This window comes from Cervus elaphus, chromosome 21 (assembly GCF_910594005.1).
Source record: "Cervus elaphus chromosome 21, mCerEla1.1, whole genome shotgun sequence".
Taxonomy (NCBI): Eukaryota; Metazoa; Chordata; class Mammalia; order Artiodactyla; family Cervidae; genus Cervus; species Cervus elaphus.
Window position 1 is genome coordinate 70170332 of NC_057835.1, and position 24780 is coordinate 70195111.

The 24780-nt window shown below is 39.3% G+C and overlaps 1 protein-coding gene across 1 annotated transcript; it reads left to right on the plus strand.

Moving 5' to 3' along the window:
* The first annotated feature begins 5 nt into the window (after positions 1-5).
* On the plus strand, positions 6-24709 carry CFAP418 (cilia and flagella associated protein 418). The gene is made up of 6 exons (XM_043879934.1): positions 6-230; positions 6865-6952; positions 9159-9223; positions 9742-9807; positions 17513-17608; positions 23128-24709. The coding sequence occupies exons 1-6, from the start codon at positions 76-78 to the stop codon at positions 23279-23281; spliced, it is 624 nt and encodes a 207-aa protein (XP_043735869.1). The 5' UTR covers positions 6-75; the 3' UTR covers positions 23282-24709.
* The last annotated feature ends 71 nt before the right edge of the window (positions 24710-24780 follow it).

The window sequence follows — 24780 nt, forward strand, 5'->3', positions numbered from 1 at the left end:
GCCCCCCCCCCCCGCGTTGCCCCTGGAAACCACCCGGTGCCAGAGCGACCCGGGAGCAAGACGTGAGAATACAAGATGGCGGAGGACCTAGACGAGCTCTTGGATGAGGTGGAGTCCAAGTTTTGCCGACCAGACCCACTGAGACTGGGTACGGTCGAGCTGCCCAGAGGCGGCGGCGGCGGCTTCTTCGGCAACGACCAGAACCGAGCCGAGGCGAAAAAGAATCTCAGGTTAACAGGCGGGAGGGGTGGGTTGTTGTGGTGAAGCCTGCTCCAGGCCCTAAGGCCACCCCTCCGCCGTCAGACCGAAAGAAACATACCCCCACCCCCACCCGCGACCTCCAGCTCCTCTCCTTGTTCGGGCCCAGACCCTCAGTTCCTCACTCCTCGGGGCTGCACGTACTCCTGCGCCTCGTCCTCGAGGACCCTAGCATCTCTCCCCGAGGCCCGACTCCGCCCCCGAGCCGGCCCCGCCTCCGAGAGCCCGCGGCTTCCCCAGGTCTGTTCCACCCAGACACATCCCCGGGGCTGCCAGTGGGGCAGAGAGGGTGCAGCTTAGGCCCCTGCTTTCGAACCCCGAGGGGGTCACGGTGACCCGGGCCTCCGTCTGCGTGAGTGATTCTCGTCCCCTTTTCAGATGCGGGGACCCCATTCTCCAGGCAGAACAATCCTTGGGCCAGTTGCTGGAGAAAACGTTTGTTTTCTAGTCCATCATTAGTTGTTGTTGTTGTTTTTCCCTTTGAAGCTCAAAATTAAATCAGGTTGGATTTAGGATAAAAGGTATAGTTATTGGTCACACTCTATTAATCCCACCACCGTCCTTCTACCCAGGGCCCCAACTAAGGGTCCCAGAGGATCTCAGGTATTCAAATTGAAATTTGGAAGAATTTCTTAAAGTCTTGGTTTTTGATCCAAAAAAGTATCTTTCATATTTGTCAGTCTTTTTTTTTTTTTTTTCCTGTGTAATTATTAAATAGCAATGACTTTCTTCTTATATCCACTTCCCCTCAATTCCATTTTTGCCAGAGTGAGTATAGGCCTTCAAAGTGATTGGGAGGCTCTGCAATAACTCTTGTTTGAATCTCTTGGAAACTCTTGTGGAATTACACTGAGGCAGCTTTGGAACAAACCAAGAGAATCAGTCTTGTTCATTTATGGTTGCATCTGTGGGGTTTGTTTTGTTCTTGTGTGCCTCTGTGTGATTTCCCAGAACCCAGCACCATTGCTACCCAATTTACTAGATTTACCTCTAATGACATATGTTTGTTTAAAAACTCACCCGCACAATAAAAACATTGGAAAGAGTCTAAAGTTCAGAAACGGAAGTTCTAAACATTAGTTGAGTGCTGGGCAGCATTCTAAGAAATAAACGTTGAGCCAACTAAAGTGACTGCTTTGAATGGGCTAATGCTCACTTGACTGTATGTGCAAGTATCACTCTCATTAATTTGTATATTGTTATCTTGAAGGCTGGACATCCTTCTGTACTCATTTCCAGCAGATCTACCATTCCTGTCCTACAACAGTGTTACCTTGCAGTTTCTTTGTTCTTTTTATTCACTCCTTTGAGGGTGGAGAGAATTTATCAAAGAGCCTTCCAGAGCCTATTCACCTTAGGAGAACTAGCACAGAGGAATAGGATGACTTGGAACTGGCTGCTGAAAATGGTAAGGATTAGTAAGGTGGACAGATCCTCTCCAAGCACAGGTCCTTTTATGCCTCTCTGTAAAATCCATCTGTAATCCTAGCACCCCATCCCACCATACTAAATCAAATTCTTCAATAATACATTTACAAAAGCTGTAGCAAGCCAGTACTACTGTTATTCACATGTTAAAACTTTTCATTTGGCAGTATAGTTATAAAGGTAAATTGCACAGAAAGCGCCAACAAAGATGCTAAACTTAAATATAAATGCAGTATATAATGTCAAGCATTAAAATTTTATCCTGAGCCAAAATTGATACAAGAAAGTTATGAACCTACTTATAATATGAATTTATTAATAGGAGACTACCTGCCAATTGTATAGTGATTTAGCCTGTATCTCTTTTTCATTAAAGAGCTAAAATACTGAAACTGTGTCTTTAAAATGATAACTCTGCAACTAATACATGACTATGCCACATCTGGATACCAGGGACAGCTACTAATATAAACAGAACATAGCAATTTGATGAAGACTTCAAAATGATAAAGAGAAATATATTATTAGTTTAAAAAAAAAAAGACTGATGTGAGTTGAACTGCAATAAGAATAATGTGGTTCAGGATGATACATATGGGGAATATTTACAGATAATATCATAACCTCCTAGATAATAGCTATAATAATAACCAGCATTTATTGAATCCCTTCTATATACTAAGAGCCTTATGTGTGTTGTTTCACTTAATTTCCAAATCCCTATGAAGTGAATGCTATTATTACACTCATTTTACATTTAGAAAAATAGTTACTTGCCCAAGTTCATATTTCCAAGTCTACCAGGACATTGTATACCTAGATATAAGCTTTTTTGTATACCTTTCACATTTAATTGTGGTTCAAGTGTTAAACTCCAATAGTCTATATTATGTAGAATATGTATTTTACTTTTGACAGAAACTATGTTTTAAATCAAAATTCAATATAAGAAGCAAAATCAGAGAACCAATAGCTATTTATTAACGTTTGATAAAGATTATTGTATTGTAGCATCAAAAAACCAAACAATATTATACCATCCTTTAAAATTTATATGCTTTCTCACTGAAATGGTGGCTTTTTTTTTCCCACTTCTATAGGAAAACATAGGCAAGCATAGACATCATAAAATTGTGTGACTTAATAACAGACCAGAATCTTAATGTAAGCTGGTAGTTTGAACCCCTAACAGAGTAGTAGACTGGTAACATTTGAATGCATCTGATTCTTGAAATTGTGAAACTGCAGGAGAGGGGAATCCAGAGAGAACATCCTGAAAACCAAAGTAGAGAATTTCTCAGGGACATTTTAGCAACCTGCTGTCATAATAAAAATGGAAGGAATTGGTACCCAAGTATCAGGTGCTTCTGAAAGATTAAAAAGGATTGTTATTGAGAAAGGCCATTGAATGTAATGATTTGGGCAGTAGAGACTTTGGCGGCAAAAAAGGAGTTTCATTGTAGTTGAGGGATATAGAGGCCAGAGACAGAAGATTACACCTGCAAGAAGTTTTAAATAGTTGTCTAGATCTGCTTGTTACATACAAAATGTCTGAAGTTCTGTGTGCTTAGTCACTGAGTCGTGTCTGACTGTTTGAGACCCCGTGGGCTGTAGCCCACCAGGCTCCTCTCCTCGAAGATTCTCCAGGCAAGAATACTGGAGTAGGTTGCCATGCCCTCCTCCAGGGCATCTTCCCAACCCAAGGATGGAACCCAGGTCTCCCACATTGCAGGCAGATTCTTTCCCGTCTGAGCCACCAGGGGAGCTCAACAATAGTGGCGTGGATAGGCTATCCCTTCTCCAGGGGAAATTCCCAACCCAGAAATTGAACCGTGGTCTCCTGCATTGCAGGAGATTCAGAGAGATTAAATATTGGGTTGACCAAAAAGTTCTTTTGGGTTTTTCCACAGCAGCTTATGGAAGTTTAATTTAAGCTTAAATTCCATAAGCTTCATTTAAACTAGGTGGATAGTTCTCGACTATTGGTGCCTTTCCCACTCGCGGGGCGTTTGACGTCGTCTTGGCATCTTTGATTGTCACAGCTGGGGAAGGGCGTGCTGCTGGCATCTAATGGGTAGAAGTCAGGGACACTGTAAAACACCCTACAGCCTGCAACAGCCTGCCCCCCCACCCCATGACACACATCAGAGGGTGATCCGGCCCAAACGTCAGCATTTCTAAGGTGGAGAAGCCCTCAGCCAGGCCACCAGCTGATGCTAAACCCAGTATATTAATGCTTGCAGGGAGGTAGAATAATGGATGAAAGCTACTCTTCAGGAGTGATCAGAGAGGGTGGCAGCTTCAAGAGCATTTTTGGAGTGCTTCTCTGAAGAGCAAAGCATCCTTGGCAAGAAACCAGTATGGTGGTGGTTTAGTCACTGAGTCGTGTCTGACTCTTTGCAACCCTGTGGACTGTAGCCCACCAGGCTCCTCTATCCATGGGATTCTCCAGGCAAGAGTACTGGAGTGGGTTGTCATTGCCTTCTCCAGGGGATCCTCCCAACCCAGGAATCAAACCCAGGTCTCCTGCATTGCAGGCAGATTCTTTACCAACTGAGCTATGAAGGAAGTGTAGAGTGGAAGATGATAAAGGTAAAAGTTAGAAAGGGAAAAACTGAAAAAGAGTGAACAGAGACGGAGTCAGTCATGCAGTATTAGACAGCAGCCTCTGCATTCTCTTACGTCAGGTTAAGTATCGCACTCTAAGCAGCATCAGGAGCTTCCCTGGTAGCTCAGCTGGTAAGAGAATCCGCCTGCAGTTTGGGAGACCTGGGTTCACTCCCTGGGTTGGGAATATTCTCCTGGAGGAGGGCATGGCAACCCACTCCTATATTCTTGCCTGGAGAATCCCCATGGACAGAGGAACCTGACAGGCTACAATCCATGGGGTCACAAAGAGTCAGACTCTTTGTGGGATCACTACTGAGTGACTAAGCACAGCACAGCACGAATAGTATCAGAGAAGGACTATAGTCCTGATGTTAAGAATTTCAGAGAAAATACGTTTCTACAAATAGAGTTAGACTGAAAAGCCTGTCTTTTAAAATAAATAGTTTCATGATCCAGTGAAGTTATAAAGTAATAATGATGTATACCCTCTGTACAATAGCAACTCTGAAGAGAGTTAATCTCCTTTACTGTTCAGTTCAGTCGCTCAGGCGTGTCTGACTCTTTGCATCCCCATGAACCACAGAACACCAGGCCTCCCTGTCCATCACCAGCTCCCGGAGTCCACCCAAACCTATGTCCATTGAGTCAGTGATGCCATCCAACCATCTCGTCCTCTGTCGTCCCCTTCTCCTCCTGCCCTCAATCTTTCCCAGCATCAGGGTCTTTTCCAATGAGTCAGCTCTTCACATCAGGTGGCCAAAGTATTGGAGTTTCAGCTTCAACATCAGTCCTTCCAATGAACACCCAAGACTGATCTCCTTTAGGATGGACTGGTTGGATCTCCTTGCAGTCCGAGGGACTCTCAAGAGTCTTCTCCAACACCACAGTTCAAAAGTATCAATTCTTCGGCACTCAGCTTTCTTTATAGTGCAACTCTCACGTCCATACATGACCACTGGAAAAACCATAGCCTTGACTAGGTATCTTGAACTGCCCTAAATTAAATTCCAAGCCTCTCCTCACACTATTTATATGACCTTGTGCAAGTTTTTTAATCTCTTCATCTGTGTATTCAGTAACATTCAGTAATGTGCATAACTTCTATACAGAGTACATCATGAGAAACTCTGGGCTGGATGAAGCACAAGCTGGAATCAAGATTGCCGGGAGATATATTAATAACCTCAGATATGCAGATCACACCACCCTTATGGCAGAAAGTGAAGAACTAAAGAGCCTCTTGATGAAAGTGAAAGAGTAGAACGAAAAAGCTCAACATTCAGAAAACTAAGATCATGGCATCTAGTCCCGTCACTTCATGGCAAATAGATGAGGAAACAGTGGAAACGGTGGCTGACTTTATTTTTCTGGGCTCCAAAATCACTGCTGATGGTGATTGCAGCCATGAAATTAAAAGATGCTTACTCCTTGGAAGAAAAGTTATGACCAAACTAGACAGCATATTAAAAAGCAGAGACATTACTTTGCCAACAAAGGTCTGTCTAGTCAAGGCTATGGTTTTTCCAGTAGTCATGTATGGATGTGAGAGTTGGAGTGTAAAGAAAGCTGAGTGCCGAAGAATTGATGTTTTTGAACTGTGGTGTTGGAGAAGACTCTTGAGAGTCCCTTTGATAGCAAGGAGATCCAACCAGTCCATCCTAAAGGAGATCAGTCCTGGGTGTTCATTGGAAGGACTGATGTTGAAGCTGAAACTCCCAATACTTTGGCCACCTGATGCGAAGAGTTGACTCATTGGAAAAGACCCTGATGCCTGGAAAGATTGAGGGCAGGAGGAGAAGGGGACAATAGAGGATAAGATGGTTGGATGGCATCACCGACTCAATGGACATGGGTTTGGGTGGGCTCCGGGAGTTGGTGATGGACAGGGAGGCCTGGCGTGCTGCAATTCATGGGGTCGCAAAGAGTCGGACACGACTGAGCAAATGAACTGAACTGAACTGAGTAAATGTTAGCTGTTAAATAGCAGTCCCATGCAGTAACAGATTGTCAGTAATCCTGTGATGGCTTTACCTGTAGAAGATAAAGAGGTCGTTGAGGTACTCTGTCAAGCAACTAAAACTGTTCTGTGTGGGTTTATAATTGATCATTTGGTTATATAACCTTTGGCTCCTGTACTAAAGAGACTGTTATTTGACTTACAGCGCAACCCTTAGGGGAAAATTAGACATATGAAAATTATCTTTGTTTATAATTCTCAGGTTCTACTTATAATTATACATATTTTTTATTCTTTAATAAGTGGTTAATTTAATTTGGAAAAGTAGATACCTACCTTTCTCTTATATATATATCATATGGCTTTAAATGTTATATTTTAAGTATGTAAAAGTACACATGTGAATTTGTACCCAACAAACTACATCTTTTTCTCAAGAAACTTGGGCTATGCCCATAGTACAAAAATAATAACATCACATTTGTCCTTTTGGTATCAACTCTAACAATGGACTTTATTGAAACAAAATTCTCCAGATACTTGGCTGACTTTATCTGCACTTAAGCTTCAAATGTTTTTTTGGTTTTTTTGTTGTTGTTTGTTTTTTTCAGATCAGCAGAAACATTTGAAGAAGAAGATGATCTTGACAGTCTTATTAGTGAAATATTTGAAGAGCCCCACTTGAACAAAAAATGCTTTGTAAGTAAAGTGTTATAAAGGTAACAGCAATTCTTTCACTATCTCAAGACATGTTTAAAATAATCTGAAAGCTTATAGAATTTACAAGTATCTATAGTCCTGAATTATGAGAAGTAAAATTGTTTAAAGAAATTATTCCACTTAGATTTATACAAGAAAAAAGTATTAGAAACTGTGTGTGTTTTGCTGTTTATTTCTCATCAAGAATGATAAATTAGGAAAGCCATTGAACAAAACGCAACTTGCAGATGAAGTTTATTAGTTGTATTTATTTGTAGACTCTAAGAGCACTTTTCTAAAAGATCAAAATCAGCTTTCATTATAGGAATGTGCTTAGCATCTCAGATACTTTGCCGTTGCTGTCATCCCTGAACTAATGAGTTAGTTGGTAATTTAATTTTTTAAATACTTGTGTATCTATGACAACTTTATAAAAGCTTGTAAAATAATGTAACAGCCACCTGTATATTTACTACTCATACTGAACATACCCTAACATTTTGCCAGATTTACTCCTCTGTATTTTTTTTTTTTTTTTGCCATACTGCGTGGCTTGCGGGATTTTAGTTCCCCCACTGGAAGTTGAACCCAGGCCAAAGTAGTGAAAGTGCCACTGAACTGCCAGGAGCTATATATATCTTCAGATCAAGGCATTTCAGAAAGAGAAAGAAATACTTTTCTAAAGAAATATTAGAGAATATAATTTGAAACAAAAGTAGCTTTTATAATCATGAAGAAATACACTTTTATACATTTCTTCTGTATGCTCCCTTTTTTTTTTGAGGGTGAGGAAACAGATTTTATTTATTTATTTATTTGGCTGCACGTTTCAGTATGCAGAATCTTAGTTCCCCAACGAGGGGTTGACCCCATGCCCCTTGCATTCGGAGCTTGGAGTCTTAACCACTGGACCACCAGGGAAGTCCTTGTATGCTCCCTTTTTGAAGTGAGTTATTATATTCAGTTTTCCAACCTGCAGGAGAGAAAGCAACCCAAGTTAAACTTCTGGAGAAAAGCAGATTGATGTCAAACATTGATTGGATGAGAAAAGAAGTGTGTGAATTGCCAGTCCGTGCCCAGCTTGTCCTAAGAGGCCAGATCATGCTCCTGAGAACAAGACTCCCTCCCCCATTGCTCACCCATTGTGTTGTGTTTTTCTTTCTTTTTTTTTTTTTTCAGTTAAAGTATAGTTGACTTACAGTATTATGTTATTTGCCAGTTATTTTGTTCATTAACCATTTTCAGACTCACCCAAGAAAGCCCAGAAACAGCTGCAGATGTCCCAGTGTGCCAGCTTTTGAGTCATAAACACAGAGCCAGGATGGCACATGGAGAATGCTTCCAAAGACAAACAGAGGCTTGGGCACAATAGTATTGTTCATATATGCACTAAAAATGTTTCCAGTTCTGTTTAACATCAGTTTTATTTAACAAATAAAAGAGTTAAGAGAAAATAGTAAAACAAAGTATTTTGCCTCCATTAAATTTCCTCACCTACTAGGTAAAATGATGGATTGTCTCTGCATAGTTTAAATTGCCTTTTCTCCTTCTCATTTCCTTTGCTTGGTGGTGGTCCTGGTATGTGGTTGGCTTATGTTGTTTGGTACCTTATACCAGTTAACACTTAATAAATGCTTGCTAATGATGATGTTGTGTAACCATATAAGAACTACTGTATGGTTGTGACTAGGTAGCTCTACATTTTCATTGAATGTCTAACGGTTGATACCATTCTGTTTGATCAAAACTAATATTCCTGAAGTTACCCAGGAGTTTGGTCAATTTATTTTTAGTTCAGGTGAGTACCATTCACAGCCTTTAAAATGAGCCTGAGATTTTCTTCCTCAATTGCATTTTTCCATGATGAAGTTTTAAATAGCATATCCTTCATATTAAATCATTGAACTCTAGTATTAACTGAAGAGTTATAAAGTGACTCTAAATCTTAGCATGCTAATAATGGCAGTATGTCAATTTTCTAGACTAAACTAGCATAGTAATTTGTAAATTCCTCAGAGAGGTCTACTTCCCCTTTGCTTTTACAAGGTTTTGATCATTGTTTTTATTTCTGAAACTTTAAAATCAAAGGAAATTTTTATTTAAGCCATTTTAAAATACTCTTATTATAAAATAACAAATATTAGTTTTCATGTTACAATTCTATAAGTTACCTCTGGTCTTTTATTATTTTGGTTTTTCTTAACAGAAATTAAAATCTAAATCTTCAGGTAACACATCTGTCAGAGCTTCCATTCAAGGCCTTGGTAAAAGGTAAGTCGGGATTGCCTCAGCAAACTGCTAAGCATGGTCTGGTAGATTTTGTTACCATTTAACAACACTGAGCAACAAAGCACTGGTTAGTTTTCAGGAAAAAGACCAAATAGCAGCATTTTTGGTGCTCTTATGATCTGTGACTCCTTAGCGCAAAGGAACTTGAATGGGAGGTTATTGCTGTTGTAAATAATTTTCTGCTGTGTAAAAAAACGTGTGAACAGTTTCTCAGAATTAATGTGCTGTTATACTCTTCAGTACTTACTTTGTCCCTTACATTATTTGGCAAACACATTTTTCTCTGACTCATTTTAACTCTTTGAGTGGTCCTGAATGTACAGGTTTTATCCAATAAAGCACTGACCCTGGAACAAATACCTCTTGCTTGTAATAGTTGACTTGCTCTGGAAAATATACAGTTTGATTTCAAGAATATAGAGTCAGTGAGGCTAAATTAACTTCTCATGCTTCTTTTATGTTTTGGTTTTATTTTTCTCCCCTCTGTTGAACATGTCTAGCTGCAGCCCAGTGTACATTGGCGGAAGCACTGTTCCATGTGGGATTGGGACAAATACTTCACGGAGGTGAGATGTCAGAAATACATTATACATTAATTAGGTTTTTCCAAATCGATATCCTGTTAAAACATAGTTCTTATCATCTTGGCTTGAGCCTGTTTCATCATAAGAGGTATATTTTGTTAGCCAGTCTGAGAACACGTTACCAAAATGTATATTATTCATAGGTGATACCTGTAAAAGCTGTGATGTTGGGTATGTATGGTTCATTGTGTTGACACCTCCTCTAAGATCACTTGAAGTGCCCGCGTCACTTCCATCCCAGCTTGGTTTCCGCAGGACGCCAGGAGCTGAGCTTCTGCTTTGCCTGGTCCCCTCCAGGCACGGAAGCCAGTAAGCAGACAGGTGGACAGTGCAGCCGTGTACTATGTGATGTGTTATGCACCCTGCCTTGGCCAAGCAGCATGAGAAGCTGCAGGTCTGGAGTACCCAAAGAGCTCTTAAGCATAGTCTCTTGGTTTTACATATTTCAGAAGCAGAAACCCTCCTTTTGTCATCTCTTTCCCAGCCCACCTTCTACCCAGTGGTTCACTCAAGACCTCTTTCAGGGCGGTCTTACAATCACGGTGCCGCCTGTCCCAAGCCCCCGCAGCCTCAGACTCCCGGCCTACACCACTGTCAGTTGTCGTAAAGTGGGGAAACAGACTGGTGTTTGGTGAATCTTTTTTTTTATTGAAGTATAGTTGTTTACAATGTTAATTTCTCCCGTCTAGCAAAGTGATTCAATTATACATATATATACATTCTTTTTCATATTCTTTTCTATTATGGTTTATCACAGAATACTGAATATAGTTCCCTATGCTATACAATAGGAGTACCTTGTTGTTGTTTATCTGTTTTATATATAATAGTTTGTGTCTGCTAGTCCCAGATTCCCAAGCCATCTCCCCCGTACCCCCTCTCCTTGACATCCATAAGTCTGTTCTCTTGTCTATGAGTCTATTTCTGTTATGTAGATAAGTTCATTTGTGTCATATTTTAGATTCCACATATAAGTGATATCATACGGTATTTGTTTTTCTCTTTCTAACTTATTTCATTTAGTATGATAATCTCTGGGCCCATCCATGTGACTGCAAATGGCATTATTTCGTTTTTTGTTATGGCCGAGTAGTATTCCATTGTGTATATATGAAGTGAAGTGAAGTCGCTCAGTCATGTCTGACTCTTTGCGACCCTGTGGACTGTAGCCTACCAGGCTTCTCCGTCCATGTTATTTTACAGGCAAGAGTACTGGAGCGGGTTGCCATTTCCTTTGCCAGGGGATCTTCCTGACCCAGGGATCAAACCCGGGGCTCCCGCACTGCAGGCAGACGCGTTACCGTCTGAGCCACAGGGAAGCCCATTGTGTGTGTGCACCGCGTCTTTATCCATTCATCTGTCAGTAGACGTCTAGGTTGTCTCCTTGTGTTGTTTGTCATTAAGTAGTTCAGCAACTCATTTTACTGTCCTGGTTAATTTGGTTCTACTTTTACAGAAGCCTACTTAACTAAATTATTATGTTTTGTCTAATTATTTCTAAAACACTTTTTCATTTTCTGGTAATTTTTTAAGAAATGAAAGACTACACTATATGACTACACAATCACACTTCAGGAGAGATAATCATTGTATTGAATAATAAAAGTGGGATCCAAAAAGACATTGTTGGAGGGTGCAGCTGGCCTAGACCTTGGAGGCCCAGAAAAAAGGGCTGTGGGACCAGAGGGAAACTGAGGATCTGGGGCAGCCTAGACCAGGAAGACCAGGCCGTGGACAGGCTGCAGCAGCCCACGGGAATGATGCTTGCTGTGAGGGCTGGTACATAAGCGCGGATAGCACCTGACTCATCCTGCGTTGAAGACTGTCTATACAAAGAATTAATTAGAGACACAAACTGCACTTAGAGAAGAATTCCATCTGGTTGCTATCAATCCCGACTTACCTGTGTCAGCCCAGGTGGACTTGTCTCAGCCATTGCCAGACCACTCTGCCTTGGATCCAGGCTTCTCTCAAGTCACCTGTGAACTCTACAGCGAAGGTCTCCTAGTTACTATCCACTTCTGTCTCCTGTAGTCTCACCCACATAGAGCATTACAGAAAAGATCCCTCCCATACTGTCTTGAGCACCTCTCCCCTGTTGAGAAGGAAAATGAGAGCTGACATCTGTCTCATGTTAACTCTAAACTCATTGTTTGCTTTACTAAATTGTCCTTGTTCTTCCTCTTCTTTTTTCAGTTCTTTTACCTCCAGTTGAAGCCTAGGTCAGATACTTTAATTCCAGTAGAACACTTGTTATGCTTCTGTTAATACTTTCCACTTAACACTTTTCTGCCTCTGAGTATTTTTACATTTATTCCCTGTCTAGAATGGAAAACACATACAATTTGCATTTATATGCACAGGTAAATGTTTATATTTGCAGATCTTCCTCACCCATCACAAATATATTAATCATTGACCACCCTCTTCATGACACAGATCAGCACACACAGAAAGATAATCACATACATATTCATGTGCATATAAAACCTTATATGTGTGAAGTACTTTATACTGTCCAGAGCACTTTTTTTGTATACGTGTATTGGTTCATCTGCTTCACAGGAAAAAACCAAGATGCAGATAGAGCAAGAATTTTTAACCCTACTTGATAAATGAGGAAATTGAGACACTGGTGTTATTTTCATTAAACATGTACTAATTCATTAAGTGCTTGCTAAGTCCTAGATTTTAAGTGAACACCTTGTGGCAAACAAATAAATGAACACTTCCCTCCCCTCAATGAGCTTTCAGTCTAGATAAGGAAAGAGACTTTAATTCTACAAATAATAATAATAATAATTCTATAAATAACTGTGATTTCTACATAATATGTAATGTAACGGATAAGGATACTATACACATAGATAATTGGCATTCTAACTAATATGAAAGGTTAGGGAATGCTTTCCTAAGCAAATAATATTTAATCAGACTATGGTATGATAAGTAGGATATAAGCAAAGAGGGGACCATTGGCATCACCATGTTAAATGAGGACACACCATGTTAGGTGATCCCTGATCTTGAGAAGCCAGAGGTTTTGGAGGAAGGAAGCAGCCAGGTGAGCTGGAGTGTGGTGAGTGGGGGAAAGAGTGGCTCTGGAAGGAGATGGAGAGGTAGTCAAGGGATGTTTGGTTTGGGGCCCTGAGGAGGATTTTAGAAACGTAAGTCCTAGAGCAGTGGAAGCCATTGGGTTGTTAGTTTTGTTGTTTTTGTTTATGTTTTTTTAAGCAAATAGAGGTGACATAATCATATTTGTGTTTCTAAAGAAATTTTGGTTCTAGAATAGAATATGGATTGGAACTTGGAAGGATAAGACAGGAGGGAACACTGGAAGACCAGTCAACAAACTGTAGTTAGCAGTGGTCCAGGAAGGAGACAATGATGGCCACAGTGACCTAAGTGCTGGCAGTGGCGGTAGCAAAAAGGGGTCTCACTTGAGGTACTTAGAATATAGAAATGACAGGATTCAGTGATTAAATGGCAATGGAGGTCAGAGAGAAAGTTGTCAAAAATGACTCCCAAGTGCTGTTCCTTGCCCAAGGCAAGGACTCAGCTGTGTAACTTGATTCCTAGTCCATTATGCTTTCTAGCATACCAGTTGATTATATAATGTATGCAAGAAGGAAGCGCTTCTGCTACTGTAACTGTTGTTATTTTCCAACTGCCCAAACGGCAAGACTCCCCAGTGCACTGTGTAGATCTGACTGAGGACCACAGAGTCTGTGCAGAAGACTATATTGGGCTGTGTTGTGGACATTCCCACCGCTATCATCTTTATAATAGTACAGATTTTACTTACTAGCCAGATAAAAGGACAAAGCCATTGGTGACACCTTCTTGTTTGTATTTTCTCACATTTTAGAGGAAAGACCTGACAGTTATCTTTAATTGGAACCATGACTTTATGTTAGATATTCTTTTATATATAGTTAGGAAAGAAAAATATATTTAAGCTCTGAAAATAAGCACAGATTTACATACTGAGAGTATAAACGAAGGTCTGCTCTACCTATTTTTCATGTGTTGTATCTGTTTGATTTTAAATAAAGCTCAGATTTGAAAGTAATCCTGAATGATTTTAGAGTGTAAAGATTTGAGTCATTTACCCAGCTGGTGGAAAGGAGGAAGAGTGGTGGAAAGCAAAGCATAGTGGCATTGATAAGGTATAGATAAAACCAAAGCGTCATCTTCAAGCCAAACTGAATTTTACTCTGCTCATTTTTTAAACTACTTGCAAGACTGGAGTATTCCATAGACTGGTACTAATTATGATCTAATAGAGTGAATCGTAGCAGCAGAATGATTTCTTAGCTGCAAGTTAGTTTTATGTTTCTCAGAGGACAGTGTTTGTAGGAAAATGTGGTAGTGTGAATAGATTTGAATAAACTACTAAATTTTAAATTAAAAAGCTGTATTTAACATTATGGTTGAAATTTTACACACACAAAATGTCAGGAAATTCTAAATTATAGTTCCCACAACAGCAGTAATTCAGGCAAATTGCGCATATGTATTAAGGCATTAAAGTTAACACTCTGTGCAGTCATGTAATAAACTACATATGCATAAGAAAGCCAGTTATAGCAGCTTTGGGAACCATCATTTTGCATTTTCCTGACCTGTACATTCAAAATCCAAGTTCAGATGTGTACAAATGTAAGTGTGTTGAATTTCCATATGTACAGATTTAACTTCATAGATTTCTAACAGTTCAAAAGAAAATATGGAATTGTTTTTCAAGCTTGTATAGATTTTAAATGTGTAGTTATTGTTGTAACTAATATTTTTAGAAATATAAAGCATTGTCAAACTTTCAGGCCAAAATATATTTGCAATTTTGAAGTTGACATATCTGATTTTAGAGGGAAATAAGTGAAAAAAATATAATGATGGATTTTATTTTTTAAATGTAGAAGTATTATATGTTTATTGGAAAAAAAAAAAACAAAAGTCAAAGTGTATAAGGAGAAGGATAACAATCTCCTTCCAAACCTAGACAGCATGTTAAAAATCAGAGAAATCCCTTTGCCAACAGAAGTCCGTATAATCAAAGCTATGGTTTTTCCAGTAGTCACATACAGATGTGAAAATTGGACCATAAAGAAGGCTGAGTGCTGAAAAATTGATGCTTTCCAACTGTGATGCTGGAGAAGACTCTTGAGAGTCCTTTGGACAGCAAGGAGATCAAACCAGTCAATCCTAAAGGAAATCAACCCTAACTATTCATTGGAAGGACTGATTCTGAAACTGAAGCTTTAATACCTTGGCCACCTGAGCCAACTCATTAGAAAAGACCCTGATGCTGGGAAAGATTGAGGGCAGGAGGAGAAGAGGATGACAGGATGAGATGGTTAGATGGCATCACTGACTCAAGGGACATGAGTTTGAGCAAATTCTGAGAGATGGTAAAGGACAGGGGGACTTGGCTCACTGCAATCCATGGGGTCACAAAGAGTCAGACAGGACGGAGTGACTGAACAACAACAAAATGTTTTTATAAACTTTTAAACACCTGTACAGGGAAATCTGGGCAGTGGTTTTTACAAAAACAGGATCATGCTGTATATGTTGCTCTGCACCTAGTTTTGTACACCTTTAGGTCAATAAGTAAATGTAATTATCTCTATCAACTGCCTGACATTCCATGGTATAAATGTTATTCAATCTTTTCCCTCCTGGGTAGCTATCCAGATGATACCCTGTTTTTCTGCCATTTCAACAATACTGCGTAGAAATTCTTGAGATATATGCCTATATTCTGGTACTTTTATTTGTAGATTCCCTAAAATGGGATTGCTGGCACAACAGCTAGGTATAATTTTAACTTTAAAATTATACTAAGATTTTTCCCAAAAGGTTATAAGTTTACACACCCACCAGAAATGTCTGAGAGTGCTAATTTTTGCTAACATAATTGGTTTAAATATATATTCCATAGTTGCTTTAAATTTTAATTCTTTATGTAGTATTTTAACTTTTTAACAAATGCTATGTGTCAAGCACTGTTATAAGCACTGAATCAATATTAGCTTAGTTAGCTCCTCCTAATTGTGAGGGTGTAATTATTACTATCACCATTTAACAGATAGGGAAACTGAGTCACAGAGAAGTTAAGTTACTTGACTATAATTACACAGCTGGGGAATCAGCATGTGAACCTAGGCAATCCTGTCTACACTCTTAACCACTCATCTATGCTACCTGTATTAGTGAAAGTATATTTTAGATTTTTTTTCATTGTTGTCATCTTTAAGCAGTCTCTGTCAGTATAAGTATTTGATAATGTGTTGAAGATGTTTTCTTTCACTCTATTACTGGTCTTTTCACTTTGTTTTTGGTATCTTAGAAAACCCTTATTTCCTTGTAATTTTTAGATGATCAAATGTATCTATATTGAGTCTAGGGTTTTTTTTTGTTTTTTTTTTTTAATTCTAGTTTTAAAATACTTCAAACAGTGGAGATTTCTTAAGTAAATCACAATTACTATACAAGTCAAATTGTTTGCAGCAGCAATTCATAATTCTTATTGTATGTTATCATTTTACTCCTGAAGTCACTGTATAGTACATGAATTTTGAGATTTGCTTGGCATTTCAGTTCCTCGGGTTGTCACTGACTATCTGTTATGTGCTAAGTATCGTTTTAGCAGTTCTGTCCTCTTTCATCAGCAGCATTTGGCCCTTTACTGCATCTCTGCCATCAACATACAAGCCTGCTCTTTTCCCTTTTTTCTTCAATATAACCTTCTCTTAATCCCACTTCCTTTACAACCACCACCTCATCTAAAGAAACTGCTTATATAGTAGATTTACCTTCCCAGTGAAGCCTATGCAGACCACTGTATTTAAAACTGCAGTACAGTTCCTCCCAGTGCTTCCAGTTTTATTGACTCGACTCTTACTTTTTATTTTATTTAAAGCATTTTTATCATCTAACATAGTATATAATTTAGTTATTATAAGTATTGTTTATTCTCGAATTAGAATCTAAGCTATATGAGGACAGAATCTCACCAGCACATAGTAGGCTTTCAGTAAATATTTTTTAAGTGAATGAATGAATAATGCAAAGTAGTGGGGAAACAGAAGCAAATAAGATATTGTCCCAGCACTTACAGGAAAAACAGGTTCATTTCAATACATTGTGGCCATTCTGTGATAGAGGTATCCTGAAATTTTCATTAGGAAGGGAAACACTTAAAAAGTTAGCTTAAGTGAAGATCTCCCTCAGATGCAATTTAAAAACTAAAAGACCTATAAATCAGTTTTTTTCTTTATAAATATATATGTGTATATATCAGTATGTAAGATCTTAGTAAAATAGGTAGGTTTATGCAGAAATTTAACCTAAAAATTCAAATAGGTAATCAGCCCATTAGTATAAAAATTTATAATCAGATTCATCTTTATGTTTCTGTTGTTTACTCAGTAATCTGTAATGTGTGGTATAGTCTATGAATAAATCAGCAGATTTTCACATTTTAAAAATATTTTGTTTATTTATTTGGCTGCACCAGGTCTTAGCTGCAGCACGTGGGCTCTAGTTCCCTGACCAGAGATTGAACCTGGGCCCCCTGTATTGGGAGCATGGAGTCTTAGCCACTGGACCACCAGGGAGGTCCCAATTGTCAAGTTTAAACTTACCAATCATTTCTAATGTACAGTTATTTTTCTCTGAACAGAGCATGTGACCATCTGCGTTGTACAGCCTGTGATTTCTTGGTAGAAAGCTACGATGACTGTAGGTGGGACAAATCGTGTGATTACCTGTTCTTCAGGTATGTTTCTAAAAACTTCACCCTGTGAAAAATGTACTTAATGCAACTTTATATTTCTTATTGTGCTATGATGCCTCTTGGTGGCCTTGGCCAGATTGTGTGACCTGCACTCTTTGATATTTCTCGTATCATCTCCTTTCCATCTATGCTATCAGCCTAATTAAGGACATGTTACTTCTGGACAAGAGTTCAGAAGTAGCCTCCTCACTATTTTTCCTGAGTATAATCTCTTCTTCCAGACCACCCTTCACTTGCTGAGAATTAAAGCATAACTCTGAGTATGCCATTCTCTTGCCCCAAACCCCTCTGCTTACAGAATAATGTCCAAATTCTTTAGCATGCCCTGAGACCCTCCACAGTTCAGTCCCCATCTGCCTGTCACCCAGCTTTGTTCGTCCTTCCACCGTACAGTTTTCACCTTTGCTAGGTTATAGGTACGTCAGAGTACTCAGTGCCCCCGTCCCCTGTGACTCTGTGTAAACTCTCCGCCTCTTGGGGTACCTTCCCACCATTTTATCTACCTAAACCCTGCGTGTCCCTCGGTACAATTCATTGCTCATTTTCCATGGTTCCCTTACCACTCTCTCAACTTGGAATTAAACCCATCCTTTTTCATGTGTCCACAGCACTTTGTACCTGTTACAGTACTTAACTATAATAAAAGGTTGAAAAACTCTTGGTTGGTATATGTCTGCCTCCCTCCTTGTGGTTGAAATAATATCTAACTCATGTTTTTGTAATACTTACTGAATGCCTAATGTTTTTAAGTTATAAAAATATATTTGAGCTATACCTTCACATTTTCAAATAAAAATTAAGGGTTAAAAAATAGTAAAGTACATATATCATGCATTTTGGGTGCCTAAAATGTTTGGGTTTGGGTGCCAAACCTGCTAAACGAAGACTACATTCTCAGATACAAGTAATCAGAATTATTGCAGCACTCTTCTGTAGCATAGGAAACGGGTGAAAGGCTTTCTTCACACCTTTCTGGTAGCTGTTCTCATATAAATCTATAGGAGTCTCCTCTAGTGTTAATATAAGAGTTTTTAAACTTTTCACATCAAGAAGTGTTCTGGAAATCTTGTGAAAACTTTGAATCCTCTCCATATACGCAAAGAAAAACTCAGATATGTAAATACTTAGAAAAATTATAATTTGAAAGATTTCATGGTCCCCAACCCCAAAAAAGCCTAGTGCAATCCCCAAATCCAGGTCAGGAGCCCTTACTCCTGACCTGGGTTTGTGTTAGTCCACTTTTTAATCCCATTTTTGGAAAAGTTAGCTTTTAATTTCATATTCATGTCATCTTTTCTGACTTATCTAAGCCCTCTGCTATATACTTTCTTCTAGTTGATGCAATACCTGGGTAATAGTCCACATATTTCACTAAGATGAACCATCAATTTTTGTAAAACTAGTATAATAGAATGCGTATACCATCAAAACCTCAGTGAGCACAGGCATAAAGGAAGCTTACTGGTGATTTAGTTGTACTTGAGGAGCTTAGTGTCTCCGAGTTTTCAAGAGCAGTCGCAGCTGGCTCACTGCAGGTCTGTTTGTTGTTGTGCTTACTCACTCAGTCATGTCCTACTCTTTGCGACCCCCTAGACTGTAGCCCGCCAGGCTCCTCTGTCCACAGAATTTTCCAGGCAAGAATGCTGCAGCACATTGGCCATTTCTTACTCCAGGAGATCGTCCCAAGCCAGGGATCGGACCCACATTTCTTGTATCTCCTGCGTCGACAGGCAGGTTCTTTTCCACGAGCGCCACCTAGGAAGCCCATAGCTATGAGCAGCCTGGTTTTTAAAAACTACAGTCTTCTAGATAGTGAGAGCTAGAAGATTCATTACACTATTAAAAATAGATGATGTTTGCTGATGGGCAACTAGGTTGCTTCCATGAGGTACATATACACCATGGAATATTACTCAGCCATTAAAAAGAATTCATTTGAATCAGTTCTAATGAGATGGATGAAACTGGAGCCCATTATACAGAGTGAAGTAAGCCAGAAAGATAAAGAACATTACAGCATACTAACACATATATATGGAATTTAGAAAGATGGTAATGATAACCCTATATGCAAAACAGAAAAAGAGACACAGAAGTACAGAACAGACTTTTGGACTCTGTGGGAGAAGGCGAGGGTGGGATGTTTCGAGAGAACAGCATGTATATTATCTATAGTGAAACAGATCACCAGCCCAGGTGGGATGCATGAGACAAGTGCTCGGGCCTGGTGCACTGGGAAGACCCAGAGGGATCGGGTGGAGAGGGAGGTGGGAGGGGGGATCGGGACGGGGAATACATGTAACTCCATGGCTGATTCATGTCAATGTATGACAAAACCCACTGCAATGTTGTGAAGTAATTAGCCTCTAATTAGCAACTAATAAAAAAAAATAGATGATGTTTATTGTGATTTATTTTTACACAGCATACTAAATACAGTGTTTAAGAATAATGAGTAGTTACTGAAATCAGTAGAAAATACCGTCTCAGACCTCGGGATGCTTGGGAATATGTTTGGGAGGTAAGAGAATGGAACAAATAAAGGAGAGGCTATGAATCCCCATCAGGATATAGATCATCGATATGACATTTTGTAGAGCATTTCTTTTTATCAGGCTTGCTTTACGACCTAGTCTGTAGCATTGTTAAATACCAGGCTCACAAGATGAATAGGACACAGTGTCTGCTCTCAAGCTACACTCAGTTTTGAGAAGGAGAGACACTGTTACATCACATGATGAATGTAAAAGAGGAATTTCACATGGCATGGTGGATGCGTTCCACCCTGTGGTGTCAGAAAAAGCCTCAGAGCCTTGAAGGATAACCAGGAGTTTGCCTGGCAAGCCAGATGGACACTGGTGTTCTTTTAAGAGATATTTTTAAAGACACGGGTGAAGCCGCATGGCGTGTTTGGCGACTTCCAAGCAGTTTGGACTGTGTGGAGTTTTGGCTATAAGAGCAGAACTTGGCAAGAGGTGAAGTAGGAGCGAGAGATCAAAAAGAGCAGAGGCACAGAAGTAGTGCTGAGGAATTTGGACTTCATTTTTTAGGCAGTGGATAACCACTGAAGGTTTTTAATCAATGGAGAGATCTGAATATTTGAATTTATAAAAGATTGCTCACTATTTATGGGAACCAGACCAGTTTTTAGAATCACAGGAATTAGTGACATATATTGTGGTAATCCAATGGGAAGGAGATGATCTGAGTTATGACAATGGGGAGGGTAGACTAGAGATGGATTCAACAGCTATTTTAGACTTAGTAATATATTTACGAAGTATATATTTAGTAATCCTGACTGTGGAAGATGAGAGACAAACGTTACCCAGGATGGGTCCTGAATTTCTGTCTTGGTTTACTAACATGGGCCATGGTACAGTCCATTGATAGAATTTAAGAACAGTTTTGAAGGAGGAGTCTATACGTTCGTTATGGGAGCTGATGAACCTGTGACTCTGAAGCTCAGATAGGAAATGTCTCTGTACAGTGGTAGTCAAACCATGAGACTGGAAGATGTTACCCAGAAAGGTGACTTGGAAACCTGTTAAATGCTTCCAATGCAGAGTTAAAGGCTCCTTTAGTTAAGATAGGAGATGCTTTGATGTTTTTATTGTGGAGAGGAGGGAAGACATTGGAAGGGGAGGTTATGTGAGTAGCAAGGTCTTGGAGGCTTTGGGGTGCAGAGTGCTGATGGAAAGTGAGCCGTGAGTAGGAAGAGGCCTCCTCTGTGCCTGGGTAGAAGGTGGTCATATGCTGATGTGTTTCGGGGGGGAAGCTAGGAAACGGAAGCCTTTGCACATCTCATTGCCTGATTTTGTGAATGAAGATGTGATCTGCTTGAAAGTAGAGAAGTAGAGGGGAGATGAAACACTTGAGGAGGGCAGGACGTGATCACTGGAGAAACCAGAAGCAGGTGATGACCGAAGGCGAGGTAAAAGTTCTGGGAGTGTCCCCGAATGCCGAGAGGACATTGGGAGCCGTTTGTTGTTAGTGGTACCAGTCTGCATGTTGGTTATACAGTAAAAACCCGTTTAGTTGTTTCATTGTCCTTATCTTACAAGTGAGGGCAGTAAGTGTAGCCTAGCTTTGACAAGTTTTAGAACTTTCTAAAAAGAAGTGTAAGCTATACTTGACCATCCTGCCATAATAGCTAAGTAAAATGCTCTTATTTTTCTATTAAATCATATTTCCTTTATGGAAAATAATGATATTTTCTTTCTAAGCTTTTAAAAATAATGCACTACTTGAAATGTATTAATTAATTAGTTCCTTGGCTTTCGTGATTCCTGTCCTTGAAATCTGTAAGGATTCAATCCAATCAAGTGTCAGATGTTAAGTCTGTCAAAATATATTACAGATTGAATAAAGGACACTTCTTCACTTAGCCATTTAGTTTTAATTAAACATATTTAATTTTGTTCATCTATTCTCTTTTCCATAAAACTTATTCATTTCTTCCCTTATCTCACTGTAACCTTAGCTGAGTCGTTCAGCTGGTCAAAGTCTCCGTTTCCTGAAGTCAGACCCTTGGCCTTGAAAAATCTCTCAGGTTTTTGTTAGTGTCAAAATTGTGCCTGAATTTTGTGCAGTACTGACTGTGGTGCCCATTGGCCACCAGAGGGCACTTTGTATCCTGCTTTCCGTTGCAGTAACATCAAATAACAGCACTGTCTTTTTTTTTTTTAATACTTGTACTGTGTGTTTCATCATTTTTACTATGTATTTTTTCATCATTCCACTTTGAATTTTTTCATCTTCTTTTGCCATGAAATAGTTACATAAATTCAGTACATGAACTATGAAAATCATAGTTGATTTTCTGTTAATTTCCATGAATTAAATTTAACTTCTGTAGTCTTTTTTATCACAGCACCAAGTCAGATGGTTATCGTTTTTCATGAGTTCTGCCCATTGACTCAATTATGTTAAAATTACTGACATTTACTTCAGCATAGGCTTTTTTTTTTTCTGATACTATAAGTGAATAAGAACAAATTGAAACAAATGAGATACAATATGAATTCAACACATAGAAATAACAAGCACTTTTTCTCTATTAATGAAAATTTTTCATAGTTAACATATCCAGAAGCCTGTTACCTGTATGCCTCTTACATGCCCTCCATGTGCAAGCTTTTAAAATATGGCACGGATGAGTGTTTGAGGTTGGAGATGAACCACCATCTTTTCCACTCTGTTCTTACATTATGTTGTCTCTGATAGGACAAATCAGTGATTCTTCAGCTCTTTACGTCACTGTGTTCTACAGCAGCCCTAATAAACAGACCTAGAGGATTACCATTTTAAAATATTGAAAGCCTCAGAAAGAGAACACCAAAGTGTATCTTCTGTTTTGCATGTGAAAACACCGAGTAGTTTAGTGTTTGGATGTTGTAAAGATTGGAAAATAAAGCAATGAGAATTTCTTTTTTTCTTTTTTTAAGTCATTAAGCACTGAACAAAGCTATTATACTAAAACCTTCTTGTTTTACCAACAGGAACAATATGCCAGAATTCCACAAATTAAAAACAAAGCTGGTAAAGAAGAAAGGAACACGAGCATATGCCTGCCAGTGCAGCTGGCGAACTGTTGAAGAACTGACTGACCTTCAGACCGATCATCAGCTTCGCTGGGTTTGTGGTAAACACTAAGGATCCAGACTTTCCACATTCAGACAGATGCATCCATGAGAGCAGTCTCTATTAATCACCACAGTGCTTAGGTAAAGGTGCATAGCATCATGCTGTTTGGAAAAGACAAAATTTCTTTTAATGGCTGTACAAATTTTCAAGGACTAAATGGACTTGGGAAGATAATGTGCTTTAACACATTGGAATTATTCCTTTTTGATATATGAGCATTTCACTTAGTAAGGTAACAGGTTATCCAAATACTTCTTTGCTAGACTGTCTCCTGGAGTTTCATACAGATATATAGCCATTCACTAGTAATTGCCGTACTCCTGACTGCTAATACACTTAGCATGAGTATTCCTCATTATAGCAGTTAAAGAGGATAAAGCTGGCCCTGAGGGGTCACTGAGGGCGTACACATCACCTGCTCTGGTCAGATCTGTTGTTAGCAAAGATCATAATTTAGACCCGTCAGAATCCATATGGTCAGTGACCGGTTAAAGGGTTTTTGAAGTGTATGGGTGAATTGTAGGTAAAAACACTGCCTGTATCTGATCTTACTTCACAAATTCAAAGCAATTCTATGCGCAATAATCAGTATATATTACCGGTTTTAACTTATTTCTCCTCCTTTTGTTCATTTAGATATCAAAAGGTATCTAGTTTTGTATTTTAGCAAATATTCATTTCTATATAAAAAAGATTTTTTTGATGCACCTAAAACTACAAGGAAAAATCCTGATACAGATCATTGCTGGATTTTCAGAGTACCTTCTTGCCTTTAATGCTCTAAAACTCCATTAAGTAAAGAGAACAGCAAGTAAGGTATTTTCTCAGGCAGCCTGTTGATTTTTCTGGTAGGATCAGGTTGACATGCTGTTTATTAGATAACTACATGAAAACAGAAATAAAGCATAGCTGAACCAGCAGGTAACCTGTTGGGCTCCATAATATGACTAAGACTTGAGGAGCCCTACAAAGCAGCACATTTGGAAAAGCAGTTACCTCAAAATCACCACCTCCCAGCCTCATCAAGAGATTCCAGTTTGCCAGATGCTCTTCACCGCATGTGTCTGTTATGCAGTTCAGATATGTGACACAAGGCTTGCTTAAAGGGAGTAACCGAACATAGTTACGATCTGTTTAGTCTTATACTGAATCTGTTCCAGCCATTTTACTCGGGCAAAGAAAGATCTGGTCATTGCAGTCCTCCTAACCGTGACACTTCTGCAGATGTGTATAACTTGCTCTAGTAAGCCTAGTATTCTAATAGGATACATCTCACTGGCAAACGCTCACATTTTTATATTGAGGATATGCTTGTTGCAGGAAGGGGGCCCCCTTCCAGGGCCTGAAACTGGGCTCTTGTCTAACACTCGGAAATGAATTGTCAGAGGAGACACATGTGCTGACAAAGCAAGAGATTTTATTGGAAAGGGCACCCGGGTGGAGAGCAGTAGGTAAGGGAACCCAGGAGAACTGCTCTGCCGCGTGGCTCGCAGTCTTGGGTTTTATGA